The sequence below is a fragment of the Puntigrus tetrazona genome, chromosome 5 (genome assembly GCF_018831695.1).
Source record: "Puntigrus tetrazona isolate hp1 chromosome 5, ASM1883169v1, whole genome shotgun sequence".
Classification (NCBI taxonomy): domain Eukaryota; kingdom Metazoa; phylum Chordata; class Actinopteri; order Cypriniformes; family Cyprinidae; genus Puntigrus; species Puntigrus tetrazona.
In genome coordinates this window covers 25,044,244-25,066,859 of record NC_056703.1, presented here as the reverse complement: position 1 = coordinate 25,066,859, position 22,616 = coordinate 25,044,244, and the positions used below count along the sequence as shown (strand labels likewise).

The window sequence follows — 22,616 nt, the reverse complement described above, 5'->3', positions numbered from 1 at the left end:
CTGCATATAACATTATCTACAGAATCATGTGCTAGTGATAAATCTTCTGTCATGTTTGTACTGGCTACTGTATACAGGCCACCAGGGCACAGCACAGATTTCATTAAAGAATTGGCTGATTTTCTAACTGAGTTAGTACTGGCCGCAGATAAAGTCTTAATTGTTGGCGATTTTAATATCCATGTTGATAATGAAAAGACTCATTAGGATCAGCTTTCTTAGACATTTTAAACTCCATTGGGGTTAGACAACACGTCTCTGGACCTACTCATTGTCGAAATCATACTCTAGATCTAATACTGTCACATGGAATAGATGATAAAATGGTTGAAGTACTGCAGCAAAGTGATGACATTTCAGATCACTATCTAGTCTTGTGTGAACTCTGTATAGTTAAACCTGTAAACTCTGCACCTTATTACAAGTATGGTAGAACCATCACTTCCACCACAAAAGAAAGCTTTCTAAATAACCTTCCTGACATATCTCAATTCCTTAGTTCATCCAATACGATGCAAAAACTTGATGATGTAACAGAAACTATGCACTCTCTTTTTCTAGCACTTTAGATACAGTTGCTCCTTTGCACTTAAAAAGATAAAAGAAAAGACTCCATGGTATAATGACAACACACGCACCCTAAAAGAGAGCAGCCCGGAAAATGGAGCGCAGGTGGAGAAAAACCAAATTAGAAGTATTTCGTTGTGGGGCCTTGATGAACAGACACGAACCATAAAAGGGGAATCGCTCTAGAACCAGGTCGTAAAATCGCGCATCCTCCGCACCTCGGACCATAAAGGCAATCAAGATGGTCAGCCGAGCGATGCAGAGCGCCGCAAAGTCTGCCAGGTGTTCGCAAGGGACCGTCGCTGCAGTGAGCTCGACCAATCAGAGAGTACCCACGTCAAGATTGGGATGATTTAAACTGCAACATCTGGTCGACCGCTTGATAACCCGTTCGGTGCACTGACCTGGGACCAGTTCTACCAAGCCACCAAGTCAAAAGGTGATAAGACTCCGCGGTGAATCAACGTGGCCAGGACAGCCTCACACTTTCAAACCCCAGGAGGTTTGCTCTGTCCCAACATACATTCCTTAAAAGCGCCTTTTTCCTTTTCGCTACAATAAAGGAACTGCCAGGACACACATAAAACTTCTAAACGAACAATCTAAATGCTTTCCTTTCAAACTAATAAAGGTTCATCTGTAAATAACTGCTTCATAAATGTTTTGGGATGTATGTAGGAACCGCTATATACTCGTTAAATAATCCTCTAACAGAGAGCGTTCCATAAGCGCTAGATAATGCATGTTTGATATCAAATTGAAGCTTACGATGTTTCCAATATCGTGATGAATGAATATATGTGTTTGTGCAATGCACAACAGTGTATTCCACTTATAAGCTTTTGATAGGGAACAGAAGTGCAGAATGTCAATTCTAACTGGGATAAAGTATGCACGAAACCGGAGTCGAAAGCAGGCGTGGACACGCCCCTTTGACCTCGGGATTGGACAACTGCCCAGGGCACGGCCCAAAACTTGCACCTCAAAACGCAGGAACAGAGCTCTCTGAGTTGAGTTGAGTTGAGAAGAGTCGGAGTCGAGTCGAGAAGAACTTCTTCGGAACCACAGGGAGTCGCAGGGAATTCGGGTCGCTGCAGGAATCGCCAAGGAAACGGAGAAACTTCGGAACTGGGAGAAGTTAGAAGACTCTGAACAAGAACGACCCGATACCCTCGACTCGGTCCGCTCCGTCACATCACTCCACGGACACTCACTGCCCTTTCCATAACCAACCCGGTTCATCCAAAGCGAACCACCAAGCTAGAGAGACTTCATTCAAACGGCCCGGGAAAGCCCGACCACGTCATCCCACGGACGAGCCTGCCCAATCAGCACGCCGGGATTTCCCCAGACAAGCCGAGTGGTAAAACTACCTTTTCATCTCTTGACTGAATCGGGCGCGAGACACATATAAGCAAGCTAAAACCTAACTTTGCTTTGTTGGTGCTCTTAGTGCGATCTCAGAACTAGCTAACAGACTTTGGACAGACAATTATCCATTTCCCTTCCAACCCGTGAATGTGTGTATGAATACATGTGTGTGTGTGTGTGTTTATGTTTAGTCTTCTCAGTGTAGTCTTGTCAAATAGTAGGTACTGTTTAATAAATTGTGTTTCATTATTACGAATTCTTGTTTGTGTGTTATGTAACTGGAAAGTCAAACTCATGCCCAGATCCGTTGTTACCTGCTCGAGGTAAAGCGAAGAATCCAATTGATTTATTTTGCTGATCACAGAGTAAATTCATATTGGTAACATACATTTAAATTGCCCTAAAACGCTGGACGTATTAGGTGATTTAAAGGTGTATTTGAATTACATACTACGTGAATCTTTTAAGATTCAATTCTGTGAGGGATCACACCAGGTTTTAGAATTGTAAGGGCTTACACCAGCACAAACAAAGTTTAAAGGGGAAAAAAATACTTTTAATAAAGAGCCAAAAATATATATTAACACACAAAAATTCCCAAATCAATAAGCAGGCCTTATAAAACAAAAATAACAAAAAATACAGAGAACAGAAAACTACTAGCAACTCAAAGACGACACCAACTCCAACCCCACCCCAAAATGACAGAGCACTTATATACAAACGGACTAATCCATTAGAAACAAGGAGGGAAACACAGGAAATCAATATTTTAAATGCTTGCATAAATCTAACAACAACAAATCATTTCATAACAAATAGTTGCTTAGATAAATCATAAACGGAGAAAGAAATATAGCAAAAAAGGAAAAAATAAGATTAACAAATTCAAAACAGTTGACCACATCAGCGCTCCCCTACAAGTTCCCAGCTGGATGGTACAAGCCGGCGGAACTAAAAAGAGCAGCCGTGGTGGCGGGTCGCCCTTTAAACTGCCGGACCTCACAAAGGAACAGCCGGTACCTCTGCCACTCTCCACACCACCCGCGACATGGTAACTTAACTCAAAGAAATATATATTAAACCAAATAAACACAGTAAACCAACTTGTGTGCACCCAAACGGTTAACTGCTTTAAAATAAATAAACTAACAAACTGTGTATGAGTCTTATTTCAAATAATAATAATGAACCATTTAAACAAAATAAATAAATATAGATTAGTGTATTGGTGTATTGTGTATTTCACCCGATCGTTTAATGTGCGGCCACCACATGGGCCGTCACAAATTCCCAAACTTGAATTAAGAGCGAATTCAAGTGATAATTCACAATTATCACAATCATAATTAAAATTAGGTGTGGAAACCCTACATCGTATTGCCTGGCGGGAGAGTATGCTGTCATACAGAAAAGCATTAAAATTGCAAGATCTGATTATTTTTCATCCTTTTAGAAGAAAACAAACACAACCCCGGTATTTATTCAGTACAGTGACTAAATTAACAAAAATAAAGCATCAGCAGGTGCTAATATGCCCCAAGAGTATAGCTGCAATGAGTTCATGAATTTCTTTACTTCTAAGATTGATACCATCAGAGATAAAATTGTAACTATGCAGCCGTCAACTACAGTTTCACATCAGATAATGAGCTTTAGATCCCCTAAGGAAAAATTACACTCTTTCTCTATTATAGGAGAAGAAGACTTGTACAAACTTGTTAAATCATCTAAACCAGCAACATGTATGTTAGACCCTATTCCATCTAAACTATTAAAAGATCTGCTTCCAGAAGTCATAGATCCTATTTTGAACATTATTAATTCATCATTGTCATTAGGTTATGTTCCCAAAACCTTTAAACTGGCTGTAGTTAAACCTCTCATTAAGAAACCACATCTTGATCCCAAAGACTTAGTAAATTACAGACCAATCTCTAATCTCCTTTTCTGTCAAAGATACTAGAAAAGGTAGTATCCTCACAACTGTATTCCTTTTTAGAAAAAAATGGTGTCTGTGAGGATTTCCAATCAGGTTTTAGACCGTACCATAGTACTGAGACTGCTCTCATTAGAGTTACTAATGACCTGCTTCTATCATCTGATCGTGGTTTTATCTCGTTATTAGTGCTATTAGATCTTAGCGCAGCATTCGATACTATCGATCACAACATTCTCTTGGATAGACTAGAAAACTATGTTGGCATTAGAGGAAGCGCCTTAGCATGGTTTACATCATATCTATCTGACCGCTATCAGTTTGTGGCATTAAATGAGGAGGTATCATATCGATCAAAAGTGAAATATGGAGTTCCTCAAGGCTCAGTGCTAGGACCGTTACTTTTCAACCTTTACATGTTACCTCTGGGAGATATTATCAGGAGTCATGGTGTGAGCTTTCACTGCTATGCTGATGATACTCAGCTCTATATTTCAGCGCAGCCTGGTCATACACACCAAATTGAGAATCTAACAGAATGCATAGTCGATATAAAAAGCTGGATGATGAGTAACTTCTTAATGTTAAATTCTGAAAAAACAGAGGTGCTAATAATTGGACCTAAAAACCCCACATATAATATTCTAGAACACAGCCTATCACTTGATGGCTGCTCTGTTAATTCTTCATCATCAGTTAGGAACCTAGGTGTGCTGTTTGACCGCAATCTTTCCTTTGAAAATCATGTTTCTAGCATCTGTAAAACTGTGTTTTTCCATTTTAAAAATATATCTAAATTACGACCTATGCTTTCAACCTCTAATGCAGAAATATTAATTCATGCGTTTATGACCTCGAGGTTAGATTATTGTAATGCTTTATTGGGTGGTTGTTCTGCACGCTTAATAAACAAACTTCAGCTAGTTCAAAACGCAGTAGCCAGAGTCCTTACTAGAACTAGGAAGTATGATCACATTAGCCCGGTTCTGTCAACACTGCACTGGCTCCTATCAAACATTGGATAGATTTTAAAATCCTATTAATTACCTATAAAGCCCTGAATGGTTTAGCTCCTCAATACTTGAGCAAGCTCTTCTCACATTATAGTCCTGCACGTCTGCTGCGTTCTCAAAACTCTGGCCATTTAATAATACCTAGAATATCAAAATCAACTGCGGGCGGCAGATCATTTTCCTATCTAGCACCTAAACTCTGGAACAATCTCCTAACTCTGTTCGGGAAGCAGACACACTCTGCCAGTTTAAATCTAGATTAAAGACACATCTTTTTAACTTAGCCTACACATAACACACCAACACACCTTTTATTATTCAAATCCGTTAAAGGATTTTTAGGCTGCATTACTTAGATTTGCTGGAACCGGGAACACTACTCCTACAATACGATGTACTTGTGACATCGTAAAAAGAATGGCATCTACGCTAATATTAGTCCTGTTTCTTTCTCAATTTGTTTTCACAGTTTGTATCCAGACTAGATGGTGGATCAGCACCCAGAGATTATGTCCATCAGAGACCAGAACACCTAGATGCGCCCGTCGACAGATCACCAGATCCTGATGCACACACACACGCTCACGCACACGCACACACTAAGTCATTTACACTACATGACACAGCTGCGTTTAAAATTGAACTGGAAGTTAAGTGCTGGGCGTCCGGTCAGAGGAGAACTGACCCCAACTGAGTCTGGTTTCTCCCAAGGTTTTTTTTTCTCCATTCTGTATGCATGGGGTTTTGTTTCCTTGCCGCTGTCGCCTCTGGCTTGCTTGGTTGGGACACTTAACTTCTACTGACTATCGTTGACTACAGAGACCGTCTCTGCATTTAATAAGAAATTGGTCACTCTCGTCACTATACATCCCTGTCGTTATACTGTACAGTGCTTTGATGCAACCTGTGTTGTTAAAAGCGCTATATAAATAAAAATGATTGATTGATAGAACAACATGGAGATGTGAACTATAGACCCGGCGCTGGAGGAATGACTGAATGTAGCTTATATAGGGTCGAGCTGATTGAAATCAGGTGACGATGATTAGCATTCAGGTGAGTTTGATCTGGTAGTTAGTGTGACGGGTGAGTGTGGCACTGGTAAACGCCTGACATTACCCCCTCCTCCAGGTACTTGTACGACGTTTGGGACGGCCATGACCTCGAGGGGCAGGCCAGTCAGGGTGACTCTGGTGGAACTTGTGTAGGAGCGTGGGATCCAAGATGTCTTCATGATCAACCCAAGAACGCTCCTCCAGGAGGCCAAAGTGACAAAACACATGATGGAACAGGTTTTCAGCTGTTTCCAAGGCAGTTGGTAAACCTTTAAGGGGGAGAAGTTTGCAAGATTTGGAGAAACGATCAACTATGACAAGAATACAGGTATTACCCTCAGAGGATGGTAGATCAGTGACAGTCTATTCCAAGGTGGGACCAGCGTCGCTCAGGGACTTCGAGAGGTACCAGTTTGCCTACTGGGAGCTGTCGAGGGGTGTTGGACTTGGCACAGACGGAGCATCCTTAGACGTATCTGATGGTGTCACGGTGCATACTGGACCACCAGTACCGAGCCTGAAGGAGCTCCACTCCTCTAATGCCAACATTATGGCTAGGATTTCTCTGTTGCCGATGTCATAATTCTGCTCCACCGGAGAGAGTTTCTTAGAGAAGTAGCCACAGGGATGGAGGAGTGAGGACTCACCGACTGCTTGCGATAGCACTGCTCCTACTCCCACTGTGGAGGCATCTGCCTCAACGACGAATGTTAACTCAGGATTGGGGTGATGTAACATGGGAGTGGTGCTGAAGAGCTTCTTTAGATGGTGGAATGCTTCGTGGGCAGCGGGATTCCATATGAGTTTCTTCAGTTTACCCCGCAGGATGGAGGTTAGTGGAGCGGTGATATTGCTGTAGTCTTGAATGAAGAGACGATAGAAGTTGGAAAATCCTAGAAAACGTTGAAGTTCTTTGATGCTGGTAGGTTGAGGCCAGTCCAGAATGGCATTGACTTTCCCCTGATCCATCTAGACTCCTTCAGCACTGATGTTATACCCGAGGAACTGCACAGAGGGTTGATGGAATTCACACTTCTCCAACTTCAGATACAGCTGGTGATCTCTGAGCTTTTGTAGGACCTGCTGAACATGCTGGCGATGTTCGGCCTGGTTCCGGGAGTAGATAAGAATATTGTCAATATAAACCACAACAAATTGATGTAGGAACACCTCGTCTGGAGACTTATGGATAAACCATAGGGCATAACGCAATATTCGTAGTGACCAGCAGGGGTGATAAAAGTCGTCTTCCACTCATCTCCAGCTTGAACGAGGTTATAAGCACTCCGCAGGTCCAGTTTCGTGAAGACAGTGGATCCTCGCAGTTCCTCCAGGGTGGCTGGGACCAGGGGAAGTGGATACGGCTGTTGTACAATGTGGGAATTCAGCTGGCGATAATCAATACATGGACGAAGACCTCCATCCTTCTTACCCACAAAGAAGAAGCTGGAAGCAGCCGGTGAGGTAGATGGTCTTATGAATCCTTGATCTAAAGCCTCCTTGATGTACTCCTCCATTGCCTGGCGCTCCGGGATGGACAAGGGATAGATCCTTCCTTTGGGTAGTTTAGTGTCGGGCAGCAGGTCAATGGCACAGTCCCATGGCCGATGTGGAGGAAGTTGGATGGCAGCTTTCTTACTGAATACATCCTGGAACGCCCCGGTATTCTTCTCAAATGGGATTGTGGGTTGAGACCTCAGGACTTTCGATCTGAGTGGAAGCGATGGCTACAGGACAGGAAGACGTAGAGTCAATTTTGATTAAGCAGTTTTGGTGACAATACTCACTCCAGCGGAGGATATCGCAGGGTTTCCAGAGAAGTGTTAGAAGATGTTTTCATAACCAAGGGCGTCCCAGGAGGATGTTGACGGTGGAATCCTCCAGTACCAGAAATTGTAGTTCCTCAGTGTAACAATCCAACTTGAACGGTGATGGTGGGTGAACATAAGTTGATTTTACCACGCCCCAACCAAGAACCACTCGGGCAGAACTTCAGGAAGACCTTGCATCAGCAGGTACTGTTGTTTCAAAGAAAACTATAAGCAATGCACTAAACCGCCATGGCATCCATGCACGCTCACCACGCAAGACTCCATTGCTGAACAAAAAGCATGTTGAGGCTCGGTTAAAGTTTGCAAAAGAGCATTTGGAGAAGCCTGTGGATTATTGGGAGACTATAGTATGGTCAGATGAAAGCAAAATTGAACTTTTTGGCAGTCATTCTACACACCATGTTTGGAGAAGAAATGGCACTGCCCACCACCCCAAGAACACCATACCAACAGTTAAGTTTGGGGGTGGAAGCATCATGGTTTGGGGTTGCTTTTCAGCAACAGGTACTGGCAGACTTCATATTTTTGAGGGCAGGATGAATGGAGAAATGTACCGGGACATTTTGGAGAAAAATCTGCTGCCATCTACCAGAAAGCTGAAAATGAAAAGAGGGTGGACATTTCAGCAAGACAATGACCCCAAACACAAGGCCAAGGAAACAATGAAGTGGTTTCAAAGTAAGAAAATCAAGTTGCTTGAATGGCCCAGTCAATCACCTGACCTAAATCCCATAGAAAATCTATGGAGAGAACTAAAGATCAAAGTTCATAAAAGAGGTCCAAGGAACCTTAAAGATTTAAAGACCATTTGTGTGGAAGAATGGGCAAGAATCACTCCTGAGCAATGCAGACGACTTGTCTCTCCATACAAGAGGCGTCTAGAAGCTGTAATCACCAACAAAGGCTTTTCTACAAAGTAGGGGTGATAATGAGCTGCAGGTCTGTGTGATCAGATTGTGGTGTGACAGTGCAATGGGTTCTAAGCAATGTAGTATGGGTTGAAGTGAGTATGTGTAATGCAACGCCAGCAGAGGAAGCCCTTACCCAAGTACTGACTTATCTCCACTCCCTCTGCTTCCATTTCCTGTTTGGCCAGCATAAAACTAGAGCTCACAGTTTGTTCTATGCAAAGTATTGCCAATTCCACTGCCTTACTAAGCATTCTACACTACTTCTCCGCCTGATTCCTGTGTATGATTTTTGCCTGTTTGCCTGTTTTGATTCTTGGATTTGCCCTTCTGCCTTGACGTTTGATTTGGATTGCTATACCTGTTGTTTGACCCATTGCCTGTTACCCTGACCTTATCTCTGGAATTCCCCTTTAACCTGTTCACTGATTTGACTGCCTTTCTGTTGATGACTCATTGCCTGTCCTTTGATATTTGTCTTTGTCCTGAGCCCAATAAACAACCACGAATGGATGCTAAGGCCGCCTCCACATCTCAATTACAGTATGTGAGTCCGGTCCTGTCATCACTAAAGAAGCCACCTATGAACTTTCATCCTGTCCTGTCATGGCCATAGATAATCTGTCTGTCTCATATGTCTCTGTGTTTCCTAGGTGTCCGTCCCCACCAAGGTCATTAGCTACTCCTGTTCTGCTCAGAGGGTCTTCAGTTCTGTTTGGGTGGTCTCCATATGTGCCTGCTCCTGACTGGTGGTCCTCTGTCCCACTCCTTTAGGAGGCACTCCACCCTGGACTGTTATGTATGTGTCACTATTGTCTGTGGTCACCTGTCTGGCTCTACACTATTCTTGTGTTTTGCCTCTATCACATCTGTTTGTCATTCACTCGAATGCCATTCGACCTGTTTTTGACCATGTATATCAATAAAACCTAGCAGATGGATCCGCTTGTCTCAGTCCCCTTTTGTAATAGTAATAATATTACATATTGTAATAATATAAGACATATGTAATATAATAACAAATATTTATTGCTTAATGGACAAATTAGATTTTTATCAGGTACTGTATAGAGATAATATAATGCATAATTTTACTAGAATACTGCATTAAAACATTAATAATGTGAATGTTGTAAGGTTGCATTATTAATACAGTGTTGTAATACCTTGGAAAGCTGGATTCAGAGTGTAAGCAGCAGTGAAGTATGAGTTGATCTCCACACACTGACCATTAAGATAGTTAAACCCATCACATGTATGCTTCAGACGAGGACCACACACCTTGAAGAGGGAGAGAGTTAAAGAATTACATTTTATTAATTCAAACGTTCAAGTAAATAAAATAAATGAAAAGAACTTACAGGTCTGAAGAATAAAGTAAATTGGACAAAGTTGGAAACTTACAACCTGTAACTAATGTTAGATGCAAAGAGACTAGCCAATGATAACAAAAAGGCATTTACTTTGAAGTGAAAAAAAAAGATTCAGAGAAAATATGGAAAATGACCATCATACAAAATGTGACTAAAATGAGTTTCCCTTTTAAGAGAACTTGCACTGTGCCCTGTACAGGTCACTATGGGGAGCACCATCAGCACGACTGGTGTCTGAAGTCAGAAACATTAAATCTCCCAAGGAAGCACAAGAAGAAAGAAAATATGCAAATTAAATTATGCTAATATAGAGGGGCTGTGTTAGTGTCAGGGACATAGTATCAGGGTATGCAGGGTATGCAGGTGCACATGGGCCTGGGTAGTTTGGGGGAATGCCAAGCTTAGGGGGGAACTTTTAATATAAATGTTAAAAAGTCCTCCCACATAGCAAAATTGCTGTGGCCGAGATCTGGCTCACATATAACACTTTCATCTGGCCCACTTTTGGCATGGAATGATGGCACTTGGGCGGTCTGCTCCTGTTTGCCAAATTTGGGCCACAAGCAAGACAAAGGAAAGCAGTGGAGTTCTTTTTCATAATTTCTAACCTTTTAACTTTTAACACTTTTTTATTGAGACATGAATTTTATTCCCAGCCAAGAGTTTCTTGTTTGGTGTTGAGTGTCCCTTAGCAAAGACTACTATACTTTAAGTTTATTTTATTAAGTATACTGAAGCAAATCTGGACTGAATTGGTGCACTTAAGTATATAAATGTTTACTTTTAAGTATGATTTAAGTATAACAGTAGTAAACTTTGAGTACAATTAATGAAGGAGAATTTTTTTTTCTATTACCATTATAGTGGTCAGTGTTTGCTCTTGACCCTTGACTTGTGTTTGGTTGATCTGAATGAGTGATAAGGTGTTGGTTGTGTTTAACATTGTTTGACCTGAATCTTGGTGTTGACTGTATCTTATCAAGCCTTCCTGTGATAATATAAGGTCCAGAATTTTCATCAGGATCATGTTTTTACTGAAAAATCTGGTTAAATCAGGTCAAATGATGATTATGTAAAACATAATCAGACACACTCTGTCAGTGTAAATATAGATTAAAGACACATCTTTTTAGCCTAGCCTACGCTGTATCAGCATCCAGAGATGATGATCATCGTAGACCAGAACACTTAGATGAGCCGCGTGGGCAGATCACAGGAAGTCTTTTGCACAATCTGACATAGCTGTGTTTAAAACTGAACTGAAAATTAAGTGCTGGGAGCCAGGTCAGAGGAGAACTAGCCCCAACTGAACCTGGTTCTCTGTCAGTCAGTCACTACGAGTTAGGCCGTGACAACAGGCTGGGGTCTTGCTTGGAGCCCTTATTAGCTCTGATAAGAGTAAACGGCAATGAAATTTGGCAAGTGGTCAACTAATACTGAGTCCCTCCCCGTCACGCTGATATAAATAAGCTACAGGTGTAACCACTCATTAGATTTTGCTTCGGAGCCTACAGTCTACATGACTACAAGCTCTGAAGTGCTACAAACAGAGGAGAAGCTGAAAACAGAAGCTTTTTTTCCGGGTGACAACGATGACACGATCAGCGATATTCCTGAACAAGTAATTGCCCTGGGTGTCAGAGCAAAAGAGCAATTTCTGTGTGCATTCGTTTGTTGTAATTCGTTGTAAAGATGCCGTTTCGATCTTGCCTCATTGCGAGGCCATGCCCATGACAGTACTGTGATCCCGCCTTTCTATCCTTCGGGAGTGATTGGCACCTTCTGCTGTCACCCAACCCAGTTTCTCTGTGGCTAACAGAGGATCGGCGGCTGACACATTGGGGGATCAGAGGGCTACGGTGAGTGCCGCTCTGCTGGTTCCAACCCCTCGGACCACTCATTCCTCCCGCAGTGCTTGTCCCATCCGGTTGCCGAGCGATGCGGGGAGGGTGGCTTCTCACAAAGGTCCTCCCGTGTCATTTGGTGCACCGAGGGAGCACCAGATGTCTACCGCAGTATCGGGGGATGGGCTATCATCAGCCGAGGAGGAGTCGTGGCCTTTGGGAGCTGTGGCTTCCTCCGAGTCGGATCCAGAGCTGCAAACCATGCTTGCTTGTGCCGCTGCGAGTATCGGGTTGGAAGTGTCCACACCGCCCAGCCCTGAGCCCTCACGGCTTGGTTTCTGGGTGCTGCCCTTGATAGTAAATCACGACCCGCCCCAGTGCCTTACTTATGTGCCAGGTGCATGAGGAGTCGACGAAGTCGTGGATGGCTCCTTTTTCAGCCAGAAGCTGCCTTTCCTCCTCCTCTGTCCTTGCCACCCTCGATGGCGGGGTGGCGAGGGGTTATGTGGATATTCCCCTGGTGGAGAGAGTGGTTGTGCCCGCAAAGTGCTGCCACCTAAAGGAATTGTCCTCTCATTCAAAGCCTGTAAGACCATGGCAGCTCTTGTTGCTAAGGTCTATAGCGCTGCGGGCCAAGCTGTTTCTGCCCTGCAAGCCGTGGCACCAGGCCAAGGCACTGAAAGAGCTGCATGAGAGTGTCTCCAACCCGAGGTCGATGCAGGAGGCTTGATAATCAGGGGCTATAGAGGAAATCTAAAAAAGGGTGATCCGTCATGTTTCAAGCGGTGTGCTGATCCCTGCCCTCGTTATATCACGGGTGGGGACACACACAGCTTGTGCGTGGCGTGCCTGGGAGCGGAGCACTGCGAACACTCCGCTCCCGGAGGGCTCTCTTCAAGGAGGGAGCCTTCACCTGCGTTCCCAGAGGTGCGGGACCCGCTGCCGCCGAGGCGGAGCGGCGAATGCACGGCTGGGGATCGCAACTCGATCTGGCGGAGGAGACGGAGACGGGCTCGTCCTTTTTTCTGTCAGAATCCGCCAGATCGGGCGCTCGATCCCGCGTGTCCGAAGCCCGAACTTCGGCCTCTTCGGCCACGGGGGAGACGTCCACTCGCGCTCACTCTTCCTCCGAGGAGGTTGATGTTGACGTGGTGGACGATGCGCCATTGCACACGCCCCAGTATGAGGAGCTCTTGGAGGTGGTTACTCGTGCGGTAGCTAGACTTAATTCGATTGGCCCGACGAGCAATTTGCTGAGCCTCAGAAGTCTAAATTAGAGGAGAGATTTCTGAGAGCGAAGCAGCCACCTCTAAGACGGAGCCTTCCGTTCTTCCCAGACCTCCACAGTGAGCTGTCGAGGTCCTGGGGAGGGCCGTACTCCGCTCGCGCCCCCACCGCTGTTAGTTATTATAGCAATGTGGCGGGAGTCGCGGAGTGCGGCTATAAGGCGATGCCCCGGGTAGAACAGTCTCTTGTTACCTATCTGTCCCCCGGTATGGCATCGTCTTGGAAGGCTCCGACCTTACCATCAAGCCGCTGAGAACAACGTCGGCTTTGGTGGCTAAGAAGTGCTGCTGGCAGCAGGTCTGGCTGGGTCTTGCATGCACACAATGGCGGTGTTGCAGGCATACCAAGCCGACATGCTGAAAGAGGTCGATCTCAGGGGGCATCAGGACGAGAGATGCCCCCACCGCGTGCCAGCTCCTCGTACAGGCGAGCGCAGAAACAGAGCGTCGCCTCTCGCCCCCAAAAAAAAAAAAAAAAAAAACGGCAAGGGGGCGGCGACGCTCTGGGCCGGGACTTCGGTCTAAAGACCTGAGGGCCTTTTTGGACAGAAAGTCCACGGCCAAGAAGCCCTGAGTGGTTCAGGGCTTCTGAGGGCTGCCCCTCCTGGGGAGGATCAGGTTACGCCTGGTCAGTCGGCACCCGTTCCTCCTCAGGGCCCTCAGGGAGTAACTCCGCTATCTCTGCCCTCGTGCCAGAGCGCGGAGGCTTCCAGCACGTTTCCCCAGCCGGATTCACCCGAGGGTGCGTCACGGTCAGGGAGCGCGCCACCCCCGTGGGGGTCCCGTTTACAGCTAGCCCGGTGTCTGCCTGCCGGTCAGCCGCTTCAGGCCACCGAGTTACCCGTATCTCACATACCAGAGGTCAGCTTCGAGGGGCTGATTCCCTTAGTAGATTATTTGGCAGCGTGGAAACTTCTGCCAAATGTATCTCAATGGGTCATACGAACATTAGAGAAAGGCTATCGAATTCAGTTCGGTTTACAGCCGCTACCTCATTGTTCCGAAGAAGGACGGGGGGGTTGCGTCCTATCATAGATCTGAGGGTCTTGAACCGCTCAGTCAACAGACTGAAGTTCAAAATGCTTACCAATCAAGCATGTGGTGACTCTAATCAGATCCGAGGACTGGTTTGTCAACATAGATCTGAAGGACGCATACTTTCACATATCCATCCTTCCTCAACACGGGAAGTTTCTGAGGTTCGCTTCGGGGGCGTAGCAAACCAATATCGAGTACTTCCGTTCGGCCCTAGCACTCTCACCCCGCACATCTACGAAGTGTATGGATGCAGCCCTGGCTCCATTGAGACTCCAGGGCATCCGCATACTCAATTATATTGACGATTGCTTGATATTAGCTCAATCCGAGCAGATGGCAGTTCAACATCGAGATGTTGTTCTGTCTCACATGGGGGAGTTGGGTTTGAGACTGAACGCCATCAAGAGTGTATTGCGTCCCGCTCAGAGGACCACATACTTAGGCGTGGTGCGGGATTCGACCACGATGTGGGCACGTTTGTCTCCTGCTCGTGTGCAGTCGATCCTCATGTCAGTCGAGAGAGTCAGGGAAGGCCAGTCACTCACTGTCAAGCAGTATCAGAGACTGCTGGGCCTGATGGCAGCTGCGTCCAACGTGATACCTTTTGGCCTGCTGCTCATGAGACCCCTACAGTGGTGGCTCAGGACCAAGGGGTTCTCCCCGAGGGGAAACCCACTCCGCAAAATCAAAGTGTCACGCCGTACAGTTCGGGCCTTAGACTTGTGGAGGAAGCCTTGGTTCCTGAATCAGGGCCCAAGGTTAGGAGCTCTATGTCGCGGACTCCTTGCGACAGATGCATCCCTAACCGGTTGGGGCGCGGTGTTGAACGGGCGCCCGGCCCACGGTCTGTGGATCACCACCAGAGGTGGCATATCAATCTGCTACAGATGTTAGCTGTATTTTGTGCGTGAAGCACTTTCTCCCAGACCTGAGAGCACAGCAGTGGTCTCTTAAATCAACCACCAGGGAGAACTGTGTTCGCGCCCCTTGAACAAGCTGGCGCACCAGATCCGGGTGTGATTAAAGGCTCCCCCGCACAATTACAAAGTGTATGAATGCAGCTCTGGCTCCACTGCGACTCCAGCGCATTCGTATACTCAACTATATCGACGATCGGTTGATATTAGCTCAATCAGAGCAGATGGCAGTTCAACATCGAGATGTTGTTCTGTCCCATATGGGGGAGTGGGGTTTGAGACTGAACGCCAAGAAGAGGTATTGCGTCCCGATCAGAGGGCCATATACCCAGGCGTGGTATGGGATTCGACCACGATGCGGGCACAATTATCTCCTGCTCGTGTGCAGTCGATCCTCACGTCAGTCGAGAGAGTCAGGGAGGCCAGTCAATCACTGTCAAGCAGTATCAAAAACTGCTGGGGCTGATGGCAGCTGCGTCCAACGTGATACCTTTTGGCCTGCTGTACATGAGACTCCTACAGTGGCGACTCAGGACCAAGGTGCTTTCCCCGAGGGGAAACCCACTCCGCAAAATCAAGCATCATGTCATGCCTACATGGAGTAACCTTGGTTTCCGAATCAGGGCCCAGTGTTAGGAGCTCTTTGTCGCCGCATCTTGCTTGCGACAGATGCATTCCTAACCGGTTGGGGCGCAGTGCTGAACGAGCGCCCGGCCCACGGTCTGTGGCTATCACCACCTGTCTCCTCCCAGACCGGAGAGGTCACCATGTGTTGGTGCACACCGACAACACAGCGGTGGTCTCTTATATCAACCACCAGGGAGGTCTGTGTTCGCGCCCCTTGAACGAGCTGGCGCACCAGATCCTTGTGTGGTCCCAGGACAAAATCTGCTCGCCGAGAGCGACCTACATCCCTGGGCATCTCAATACGGGAGCCGACACCCTGTCGAGACAGGGGTTGAGGCCAGGGGAATGGATGCTTCACCCCGATGTGGTGAAGCAGATCTGGTCGGCATTGTACCAGGCAGAGTTGGACCTCTTTGCTTCTCGAGGGAATGCACAATGTCCCCTCTGGTTCTCTTTAGTTCATCCAGCTCCCCTGGGACTGGATGCCATGTCACAGGCGTGGCTAAGACGTCGCCTGTACGCATTTCCTCCGATTGCCCTGCTCCCAGGAGTTCTGGTGAGAGTGCGCCAGGACGGAATCAGACTACTGCTCATAGCCCCGTTCTGGCCGGCCGAGTATGGTTCACGGACCTCATCGGCCTAGTAGACGGTCGTCCGTGGGAGATCCCCCTGAGGCCAGATCTACTCTCTCAGGCGGAGGGAACAATAGTTCACCCTCGCCCGGAGTTACTGAAGTTGTGGGTGTGGCCCCTGTCGGGGCACGACTCATAGCCTCTGGTCTTTCAGCTGAGGTTGTCGAGACCATCCTCCAATCCAGAGCTCCCTCTACGAGGAGCGTGTATGCCAGGAGGTGAGGAATGTTCACTTCCTGGTGTGGAGACCGCCACTTGAACCCAGTTAACTGCCCAGTAGGTTCAGTGCTGGAGTTCCTCCAGGCGACATTCTCCACTGGATTAACCACTCCACCCTAAGGTCTACGTGCCAGTCATATCTGCATATCATGACCCTATTGGTGGCCACTCAGTGGGCAGACACCCATTAGTTACACGATTCCTCCACGGTGTGCTGAGGCTGAGACCTCCAGTGCGAACCAGAGTTCCCCCCTGGGATTTGGTTGTGGTGTTAGAGGCTCTGTGTAAGGCACCCTTCGAGCCCCTCGAAGAGGTTCCCTTACCTGTCTTATAGGATAAGACAGCATTTCTCCTCGCCATCACCTCTCTTTGGAGGGTGGGAGATCTGCAGGCCCTCTCCGTGGCCCCTACTTACTTGGACTTTGCCCCAGGCATGGCCAAGGTTTTTGCATACCCAAGAGTGGGTTATACACCTAAAGTGCCCTCTGTTACACCGCAACCGATCGTACTGCAGGCCTCCTGTCCTCACCCCTTCCAGGCAGCTAAAGTCCAACTGCAAATGCGTCCAGTGCGAGTACTGGACATGTAGTGCAGAACTGTGTCTCTGCGGAGGTATAGATAGGGGTTGTGCTGCTATTAAGCAAACTTCAGCAGGTGGATAGTCGAGGCTATCCACATGGCCTATGAGGCCTCGGCACTCACGTGCCCTCCTGGGCTCAAGGCCCACTCAACAAGGGATATGGCGGCCTCCATGGCCTACCTTAGCAGTGTGCCCCTCGGGGACATTTGCAACGCTGCGGGGTGGTCCACGCCCTCCACTTTGCCCTTTCTATAATTTCGACATGAGGCCCGCTCCTGGCTCCTCTGTCTTATTCTGATGGGTGGTCTGAGGACCCCTTTTCAGGCAGGGCCTTGGAATTATGGCGGCGTGGGCATCTCGTTCCCAAAGCGTTTGTGACGCAGCTCGAGTTCCTGAAGAGGAACGTCTCAGGTTACGAATGTAACCATGGTTCCTCTAGGAACGAGACGCTGCGCCCCGATGCCATACTTCCCGCACCCCTGCCGGCGCTTACTTCACTACAGAGGCTGGTGCCGGCATCGCAGAGCGTGACTTTATACTTCCTGGTATGCGACGTCATCTCGTCCATGACGTCGCTCCTCTCCATTGGACAGATTTCACACGTGGTTCAGAACGGCTCACGCCGAAGGCGTTCCCAAAGCGTTTGTGACGCAGCGTCTCGTTCCCTAGAGGAACCATGGTTACATTCGTAACCTGAGACGTTCTCAGCAGTACAACAGCAGACTGAGGCGATTCAGCCTGATCCTCCAGTTGCCACTTCTCAAGGGTCTGTGGTACCAAATGTTTCAGAAAAAGAGCAATTTCCTTATCCTCTGGGTCTCCCAGTGACCAAGAGATGACGGTTAGGCCCCTCCTACTGCCGGCTTGTCATCACACTTTCAGCCCATGGATAGACCTTGCATTTCTACAGCCCGGCGTGCCCTTAGAACAAGTGTCACGGCATGTGGTGGTAACCACAGATGCCTCCATGACGGGCTGGGGCACTATATGCAACGGGCAGGCAGCTTTGGGACTTTGGAAAGGACCCTGCCTGCTTTAGCACATCAACTGCCTGGAGCTATTGGCAGTGCATTTAGCTCTGCAGCATTTCCCTGCATCATTTCCGGCCGCTGCTGCAGGACAAGCACATGTTGGTCTGCACGGACAACACTGTGACTATGTCGTACATCAACCATCAGGGAGGTTTACGGTCACATCGCATGTCACAGCTTGCCCGCAAACTCCTCTCCTTTCAGTAAGTTCTCCAGATGGCTAACCCTGGTTGGGCTTCCTCTAACACCCCTGGCAGTCAGACTGGTCGGAGCAGTCTGAGACCAGGCCCAGTATCACCACGGCTTGCCCGATTCCGGTCTTCCAGTCCACTGTCTGTCTCTGTTGCCAGTTGTTCCTCTCCGGCCTCGGATAGGACCTGCCACAGAGATAAGTCGTATGCTTACTGCCCCCTTCTAGGGTTAGTACTTACTAGTTTCCACATGTCACTCCCCCCTTGGTCAGTATGTGGTCTCCAGGAAGTCCGCTTCCCCATTGTTCTGCCAACTTCAACAAATAGAAGAGATTAACACCCTCTTGGAAGGTCGAAATCCTTTCCGTTAGAATTTCAAATTCAGGAACAGCGGGTTGGCTTCTCCAGTAGTCTTGGTCTCACCTCTAGTCCCCCAGTGGGCACCAAGGTCAGCGTTTTGCTCTGGGGCAATGGGATGGTTACAACCTCTGCATGGCACGCGCTGCTTGCCAACTGTGGCAGTGCAATCAGATAGTAACTAGTTCAGGTTGTGGCGTTTTCCATTAGACCCCAGTCTGTCGTCACAAAAAAACGTCTTGGTTACGTATGTAACCCTAGTTCCCTGATGGAGGCAACGGAGATGTTATGTCTTCTTGCCACAACCTTGAACCATCGAGAGCTGAAACTTGGTTTCGGCTCCTCAGCAAATCTAATGAGTGGTTACACCTGTAGCCTATTTATACCCACGTGACGGAGAGGGGCTCAGGATTAGTTAACCACTGGCCAAATTTCATTGGCGTTGTAAGGATGGATTTCACCAAGCAAGAGTTCCAGTCTACAGTAAAGTAATCAAACTCTCTTTCATCTTGCGAGAAGATCTGCGGGAAAGAGTAAAAACAATATGTGGCTCAATTTGGTTGCTCCCCCTTCTACCCCTCATGTTTTTGGTTCCTGTTTAGGCAAACCTCTCCTTCCCCTTGAGTGTGACAGATGCAGATGGGAGGCTAATGTAAATGGTTTAGGTGTGACTGGTGAAAGGGTTTCTGGTCTCCTGGTGAGCGTGTGCCCCAATAAAGACCATTTGATAACCATTTGTCTTTGCTCCAAGGATGAGCACGGGAATGGTTTGGGGAGAAGTTTCACATTTGGGTGCTAAATGTTTGATTCTTTGATCAGTCTGGGTATTTAAAGAAAGTGGGCAAACCACTTGAGGAAGCTTTCTGTAAACAGATCTTCCCACACAACTTCTGTGTGTCTTCATTGCCAGGTACGATGACCTTTAAATGATGCTTTTTATAATTTGTTTTATCTCTTTGTTTTTAGTTTGCTTTCTTTATTTTTGGGTGTTTACTGCTGATCAGTTATATAAATGTAATGAAATATCATGAATTGGAAAACAGTACTGCCTGGCATAATAAATGTTAATCTTGATTAACTTATAATATTGTCTGGAATAACTTTTCTAGTAGGTTAGTGACTTCTGAGGTTTTCCGCATTGTTGGCGTGCTAGGGTGAGTCAGATCAACGATTGATGGATGGAGCCGAGGGCACATTTTTGAGATCTTGACTTCTGGCCACCAAACTGGCTTAGCATGCTATTACTTAGGGAGTGCATAAAAAAATACTCTTTTTGAGTCTATCGAGGAGATGGCTGCATTAAGGTAGCCTCTGACTAAGACCTGGACTAGCCCAGATGTGTTGTGAGTCTGTTCTGGCCAAACAAGGTCTCTAAGCAACCCAGATTCCTAACGAACGAAAAGTCAAAACTAAGAAGTATTATAGTTAATTGATGATCTAAATTCAATCGCAACTAGAGGGATCAGCAGTAACATTAAAAGTAACAGAGTCAGAATCACGGAAATTGGAGTCATACCAAATTATATAAGGTCAGTACTAAAATTGGGGAAACACAAGGTTAATAAATATAAGTGATTTTGCAGAAGCGCCAGAAAGAGTCTACACGCATACAGCCTTCAACCAGCCACTGGATTCCGGTCGGTGGGTGGACCTTTACAGCGTTTTCTCTTATCAGAGCTAATAAGAGCACCAAGCAAGACCCCAGTCGGTCGTCATGACATAACATCTCCGTTCCCTCCATCACAAGCTTTTGAACAAGATGCCTGTATCATCTCCATGTAAACAACAAAAATGTGAATTTGTTAAAATTTTTGTCATGTGCATGAATGTTTCATTTTAGCAAATAGTTTTTTGATCGCCAAGTACTGGCCTCGCTTGCATAGCATTGTGTTTGTTTTGTAATAAACATTGTAAGCATTTCATTTGATTAATAATAATTATAATGTGTTGAATTAATTAATAGTATTGCTTGTAATATTTAGAAACAATTTTATTAAATAAATATAGTAAAACATTTTTTACAATGTCGTTTTTTTTTTTTAATCAGTAATCAGTACATAAGATGTGTACTAGCGCCCCCTACCATATAACAATGAACACACAGATTCTAGGAGCAGAGTCTGTATTGTATATGTCCAGTTTGTTAGACTAACATGTTTACATCTTGTCTGCAGGATTATTTTGGATTGTGAAACAGTATTTGGCTGGGCAATAGTGAAATTTGCACACTGCTTTCATTTATAAATATGGAAGTTTTTTCTGCTCCAGGAAAACTTGACATGTTGATGTTGTCACCAAACCAGCAGAGGGAGCCCTTACCCCTGGATGATCTGTGTTCACTTCCTCTGCTGCTACTTCCTGTTGTGGGACTATAAATACTGTAGCAGGTCCCTCACCTGCAGGTTGTATTGTTTAATTGTCAGATTGTTGTTCCTAGTTTTCCTTGTGTTTCTCAACTCATAGATGCTCTGCTTTTGACCCTGTCTGTCTTTTGATACTTTGATTAGTTTGCTGCCTGACCCGATCTCTGCCTGTTTTTTGGATTCTGTTGTTGCCTTGCCTCTTATACTCCTGTTTACTGTGTTTGGACATCTGCCTCCTTTGACCATGCCTTTGTTCAATAAAAGCCAGCGAATGGATCCGCATGCCTCAGACCCCTCAATCATGACAGATGTTATGTTGATAGTACAAGATTTTTTTCTTCTTTTTTAAAACAGACATGCACATGGTCAAGCTTTTCTTAATATGTCTTAATTTTGAGGAGCCCTCTTGTGGCCTGATCTTATGTCACATTTTTCTTGCTAAAGGGTTATTATTATTTATTTTCTAAACAATTTCTCCAAACATTTCCTTTGATATCATCTTCTCACACATTCCAATTGGTGGCAAAATATGCACCAAAAGCTGGTTTGCAAATCGACATAAGACATCAAAAAAAGAAGTAAATCGTTGCTGGCTGTTGTAATAGAGGAAAGCATTTTTATAATCTTCTTTAAAAAGTTGAGCTCTAAAAAAAATTTGCTCTGACTTGTGCTCATAGAAGTTAGTAAAGACATCTGGCAGAAATTACACAGATTAGCAAAGTTTTTGAACTCAGAAATCTGAATGTGTGTAATGCTTGTTCCTTGATGAAGGGAACAGAAACCTGAACCAAAACCTGAACCCATTACCACCTGATTGCACTGCAAATGTTGGCAAGCAATGCGTGTGAGACAAATGCTATGCAAAGGTTGTTACCCTCTCATTGCCCCAGAGCAATTCGCTGACATGACTTCTGGAGAAGCCAACCTGCTGTTCCTGAAATAGAACAGGGTCAGGACATGATGAGAGTCGGCTGCCCCGAACACAAGGCACACAAGGCAGCACTGAAGGAACCAATTGTAGACACCTCCAGCCCGATACTCATGGCAGCCCGGGCAAACATGGCTAGCAGCTCTGGGTCTGTCCTGCCAGAAGAGACAGCATCCAAAGGCTCTGACTCATTATCCTCCTTGGTTAATGATAGCCCATCCCCCTATACAGTGGTCAACACCTAACTAAACAAGAGGACCGCCGTGAGACAGCCCCACCAAATTATTTGTCAGCTGGATGAGACAGGCACCGTGGGAGGAGTGAGTGGTCCACAGGGCTGGAACCAGCAGAGCGGCACTCACCGTATACCTCAGATCCCCCAATGTGTTGGCTGGTGATCTTACAGTAGAAAAACCAGGCCAAGTGACAACAGAAAGTGCCACTCCATCCCGAAGGACAGAGAGGAATAGCAGCACCGTCAAGCATTGAGGACATGTTCCCACCCCAAATGCGTCCTCATCACCCAAGAGGGCACAGCTGAAATG

The 22,616-nt window shown here is 46.2% G+C and overlaps 1 protein-coding gene across 1 annotated transcript in view; it reads right to left on the bottom strand.

Annotated features, from left to right (window-relative positions):
• Positions 1-22,616, bottom strand: part of LOC122344632 (integrin alpha-L-like) — a 41,336-nt gene that overhangs the window by 7,183 nt on the left and 11,537 nt on the right. The window contains exon 5 of the mRNA XM_043238152.1: positions 9,852-9,966. Coding sequence (XP_043094087.1) covers positions 9,852-9,966 — 115 coding nt within the window. The remainder of the gene's footprint in view (positions 1-9,851; positions 9,967-22,616) is intronic.